Source organism: Coturnix japonica, unplaced genomic scaffold (assembly GCF_001577835.2).
Source record: "Coturnix japonica isolate 7356 unplaced genomic scaffold, Coturnix japonica 2.1 chrUnrandom791, whole genome shotgun sequence".
Taxonomy (NCBI): Eukaryota; Metazoa; Chordata; class Aves; order Galliformes; family Phasianidae; genus Coturnix; species Coturnix japonica.
In genome coordinates, this window is record NW_015440150.1 from 12,442 (window position 1) to 18,115 (window position 5,674).

The 5,674-nt window shown below is 39.7% G+C and overlaps 1 protein-coding gene across 1 annotated transcript in view; it reads left to right on the plus strand.

Moving 5' to 3' along the window:
* The window catches only part of LOC107307700 (CD97 antigen-like), a 13,006-nt gene extending 12,435 nt beyond the window's left edge, over positions 1-571 (plus strand). Inside the window, exons 3-4 of the mRNA XM_015851217.1 lie at positions 178-376; positions 545-571. Coding sequence (XP_015706703.1) covers positions 178-376; positions 545-571 — 226 coding nt within the window. The remainder of the gene's footprint in view (positions 1-177; positions 377-544) is intronic.
* The last annotated feature ends 5,103 nt before the right edge of the window (positions 572-5,674 follow it).

Sequence of the window (5,674 nt, forward strand, 5' to 3'; positions counted from 1 at the left end):
TTCCATCCCATTCCATCCCAGTCCATCCCATTCCATCCCATTCCATCCCAGTCCATCCCAGTCCCATCCCAGTCCATCCCATTCCATCCCATTCCATCCCAGTTCCATCCCAGTCCCTCCCAGTCCATCCCAGTCCATCCCAGTTCCATCCCATTCCATCCCAGTCTCCCCCCGCAGTTGTTGGCTCACCCTGGACCGTGGTTTCCGATGGAGCTTCCAAGGTCCCGTCTGCCTCATTGTGGCGGTGAGAGGCTGCAACCCCATAACCCCATTAACCCCATTAACCCCATATCACCCCATGTATCACCCCATGTCACCCCATATTGCCCCATATCCCCCTATATCAACCCATTTACTCCCCATACAACCCCATATGGCCTCATATCCCCCCCATATCATATATCACCACTATATAACCATATCATCAACCCCATTATCAACCATATCCCCAACCAATAATAGACCCCCCTATCACCCCATATACTCTCCTATATCAACCACTATACCGCCCATACAAACCACACGATGCTCATATCCCCCATAGGCTATCACCCATATCCTCACGTGTTAAACTAAGCAATTTGTAATAAAATTAGAGTTGCGCTGTAATGCAAGCAAGGCAGAAGTTTTTAACGGTAAGATATTTATTAAAAATGTAAGAAAATATTATCTTATTAATTGTTCATGTGAAGATACTGATTTTCTAACAAAAACTGGAAACTACATTTGGTTCTTTCAGTAGGAAATGTGTAAAAAGTGGTTTGAGAGAACCATATTCTGTTGAAAAGACATGTATATATAGGAGGGCAGTTAATATTTATTCTTTTGTGCACGGTCTTTGTCATTCTCAGCTCCTGCCTGTTTTTTCATCTGAATTCGCCACTGATACCTTTTTGTTCTCCCTTTAACCTGGCTCATCCCCGGGCCGATTTGTCCATTCCACAGACTTTCTCCTTAGCAATATTTTTCTGTAGGAAGCAGTGGCCACCAATGCTTTCATTTAGAAATTCCATCTGGGGCCTTCTCAGGGCGCGACAGGAAGAAAAGGAAAAAATAAAAGGGAAGTTAGGCAGGATAATAAGCTGGGAAAATTCAGCATATCTCCTGTGCTCGAAATTCTCTTCACAAATCAAATGGTGCCTGAGGTACTAAAATGCAACTCTCAAAAGACTGAGCTGCTGTTCAAAAAGGATGATGCTAATAATGTTGGATTTGGAGATTTTTAAGTGAAACAGCACTGGATAGAGTAGTTTAAGACCTGAATACCTTAGATATATGCTTTGTATTCAGGTTCCCAAACCTGATTAATTAGTATCTGCATGCACAAAAGTTTTTTTAACAATGGTTAGTGAATTCCATGGGAATGGAGAGAAGTTTTGTGAATGTGATGTGGTTGAAGGTGTGACAGGTGAGGTGCTACCTGCTGAGCTGAGAGGAGAGGGGGTGGCCCTTTCAGCTGTGGCAGGCTGGGCTCCACCGCAGACCTGGCTCTTGTTTTTCTGAGGGTCTGTTTCTGAGCAGGTATGGATTTAGAGGTAGCCAAATTTCCTTGCTGTACTGCCAAATGCTTTGTCATGTAACTTAATCCCTCTCACATGCAATGCGTTGCAGATAAGAGAGAAATGGAAAGACACGAAGTAGCTCTAGGAATAGGTTGCTGAGGTGGTGACAGTACTTCTTCCGAGAGTGCTGTGGTGTCCTTCTGAGCATGCAGATTGATCCGTGAAGTTTGTCAAATAATCCCTTGTATCTTGTTTCACACACGTGGCAGCCAGGCATCCTGATACACTCACAGCCACAACTTCAGCATGGTTCTCATGTCGTGGATATATGATAGAGCCCTGGAATGAGAGCTGTATTTGAATTCCTTGAGAGCCACAGGAAATTCAAGACTAAAGCTCTTGCAGAACTGTTGCTATGAACAGAATCAATATCTTGACATTTTGTTTTAACTGGTGGGAATTAGATTAGATGGTATTTGGTAACACACATCACTTTATCTCTCATTATTTACTATTTCAGCTAAAACTCCATTTCATCCTGTTTTGCAGGTTCTCATTACATCTAAAAGATCAACATACTGTGAGTTACTTTTCTAAATAGGTATTAAATTAACTGATGTTAGACTATAATTAAGACAACCCGCTCTTTCTTAGCTTGTGCAACTGTCAGAACTTAGTGAGGTAACTGTGACTCTTCTCAGATTGGCTATGTGTGGTATGGCGCCAGGTAGTTTCTCTTTTCCTTTGCAAACTAAACGGTATTAAATAGACAGACCTACGAATAATGCACCCAGTGGTCTACAAATGGATACCCTGGCAATAATGTCATGTTCCCTTGTAGTATCGCTTTCTTCCTGCACTTGGAAGGACAAAAAGAAAGAGGGAAAAAAAAAAAAAAAAAAAGAAAAAGAAAAGGAAAAAAAAGAAAAAAAAAGACAAAAAAAAGAATTGAATAAAAAATATCACATTAATGCCATAAAAGATTCTTTTCCTTCTGCTGCTAAAAGGAGAAGAACAGAAAATAATTATCACAAAATAAAAAATATCAGGTGTGCTGTTTTTGATACGCAAGGGTAGCATTGGATCCTTAAGCATAATAAGTATTGAAGGACATTCTATCTTGCTGTCTTCGTGATTTTCAAGGCTATTCCAAGTGATCATTTTCTTTTGTAGCTTGTGATATTTTGCCCACTTCACAACTGAAAGGTATCAGTCTGTTTGAAATTTTGGGGAAGGAAATGATGCATTTTAACTGTGAGATTCAGTCACAATTTCCCTGTGTCCAGAAGTAACCTTGAGGGATCTCTGGGGAATGACCCATGCAGGCAAGTCTTTGCTGTGTTCCAGTACTTGTGGTTTATGAGTTGCTGATTTCTGCCTCATGTTTTGTTGCTCAACCATTGTGGGGGGCGAAACAACAGGCTAAGGCTGGGATGAACTAAAAATAAATGTTCTGTCCACATATTTTTTATATCCATTTTTGTATGTGGATGTGTAGAAGCCTCAGGGGGAAATAATGGTGATTATTTATTGTCATACTGATTGTACTTGTTTGCATTTTAATGAACAAGGAAGATATTTTCTTTTTTTGAATAGAATCCATTTCTGTCTCAGTATGACCTGAACACGTTTGACCAAAGATAGATAAATATCACACTCCATCCTGTCCTCTTCTATATTTGCTGACCTGGTCACAAACTTTCATATATAAGGCCCATTTGTAGAACTTGAAAACATGCTGTAGGAGACTAAGCCAAAAAATATTATTTCTCCTCAATTTCGATCTTTTTCCCCAAACAGAAAATGTATAGTAATACCCTGGTTAGTTATTGACTGCAGCTGTAAAATGCTTTATTTCCTGACATTATGTCTCCACATTTGAGGGCAGAATCTTGACCAAGTGACAGGTGCTCCATGCCTCAATTTGTACATGGGCTCTTATTTTATGCATGCTATTGTCTTAAAGATACCAAATATGGAAATCAATATACAGATGCTTTTTAACAAAAAGAGCTTTGTAAAGTAATCTGCTGACATTAGCTTCCATGGAATGCATACTGTCATATTACTGAGCAGCCCAGCTTTTAACAATGATGGGATAAAGTGTTCAGTCCTACAACATCTAAAAGACTTTATAATGTTTTTTAATTTTTTGATCTACTATGTTGTATTTTTGAGTGAGTCAGACCAGAAATGGTGTGGAGGAATATATTAAATTAAATTGGGCTGTTATAATCAAGATACAAGAGTCCCCTTTCGCATCTTCTGGAATTTTTATTCCTTCTATTTATATTGAGTCATTTCCTAATGTCACAGATAATTGGCAATGTTAAATAAAAACAGAAAAAACAAAACACCTGCTGTTTCCTTTGAATTGAAGCTCCATGGGGAGGGGCAACTGTTGTTGCTGTTTTAACTTACCAATCATTTTATTTTGAAATCCGATACTTTTGCAATTGTTAATGGTTTGAGATGAATATTTAATGTGAACTGGACTTAGCAGTTTTTGTAAATATCTGACAAATTAAGTAAATCTGGGCAGTCCCTATGAAGGTGCCCAGTAATAGATTCCCTTGATAAAGAATTGAGGCTTGTATTTTTGTGAAAGGTTTTGATGGTAGAAGCCTTTTCCTATTTTAAATTTAATATATGGCAAAAGGCTCATGATAATGAACTTGTGTTTCTGGTGGCTGTAAAATCGATCACAGCTGTTGGTATTAATTAGTGCAAGTTATATTTGGTCCTTTAACAATGAGCGGAGATTATACGCACAGACCCACACTTTAAAGAAGATGAAACAGCTAAAATTGTTTCTCGAATCTTCCCTGACTTTGCATGGTTTGACATTGAAATCACAAGTAGGAGGATGCATGTGGTCTTTCTGGCATATGCTTAACTTCATTCAATGGGAACAGTCACAGCAGAGACAATCCAAGCAATGGTTCACATCCACTGAATTCCTCATGTTTTGCCCTATTTGTTGATCCTTAGGGAAAACAACATTTTCTATGAACGCTTGCTTCTGCACTAACCTGTGTATCTGTAAAATGATTGCCTGGTTTTTTTTTTTTTTTCCCAGCACCTCCATCCTAGCTTATTTTATAGATGTTTCTTCCCAGAAATGTATTGTTATGGAGAGATTTTTGTAGCTCTTCTTCCTTTGAGTCCCAGTAGCAGGAAGCAAGATGATTAAGCAAAAAGATAGGGAAAGAAGTTTCCAATAGTGGATCATGAAGACGAGAGAGGAACCTTAAGTGTTAATATTTTTTCCTTTCTTACAGTAGCTTCTCCTTTTGCTGTTACAAAAAAAAAAGTGATTTTCTTTGTGCCTTTTTTCATTGTTAGTAAAGATGTCACTGGGCCTGTTGTTTGCTTTTTCTATTATACTTATACATATGAGCATGAACATACATGTATTTATCCAATTGCTTGATTTTGAAGCAAGTTAAAATCTGGAAAGGTCAAGAACTGAAGGAAGAGTACTTCAGTGTGGTGTTTGTGCAATTTGGCTGGTGTTTATTAGAAATAGCGCTACATTAGCCCGCTTATTTGGGAGGATGTACAGATTACATTTTTGTTTTTTTTCCAAAGAGGCTATAGCTTGGTTTGAGACTGTGGTCCATGGTTTTGTAGTTTTGCTATCAGTATCAGTATTCCACATCATAAACATCATGTAAAGTATGGATACTTCATTGAATGTTGCAGTCACCAGAAGAAGACTTACATATCCCAGGAACAACAGGGAAGTTTAATGATAAGTCACAGGACCAGGACGCTGTATAGGATCCTGCGTTCCCAGGCTGGACGTGGCCTCCTTCTTCTCTCGAACTGCTCGGAGAGTGGGGAAGCGTTCCAGCCGTATCGCCCTAGAGTCACAGTAGGCCTCTCGTTTTCCCGGGGACCTTCTTCTCTCTTGTTTCGTTCCCAAATTTGTTAGCCTCAATTTATGCTTATATTGTGTTATCTTGTATTTCGGTCAACCCCCCCCCCCCCCCCCCCCCCCCCCCCCCCCCCCCGCCCCTCCATATTTAGTAAAATAAGTTTTCCCTCCTTAGATTGTCGCTTGTTTTATTCCCACTCCTTTTTCCCCCCTCCTTTCCGGGCCCCGGGAGGGGGGCTTCCCCAACGGGGTGGGCTTCCCCTGTCTCGGGCATAGGTAAATCTAAGTAAAC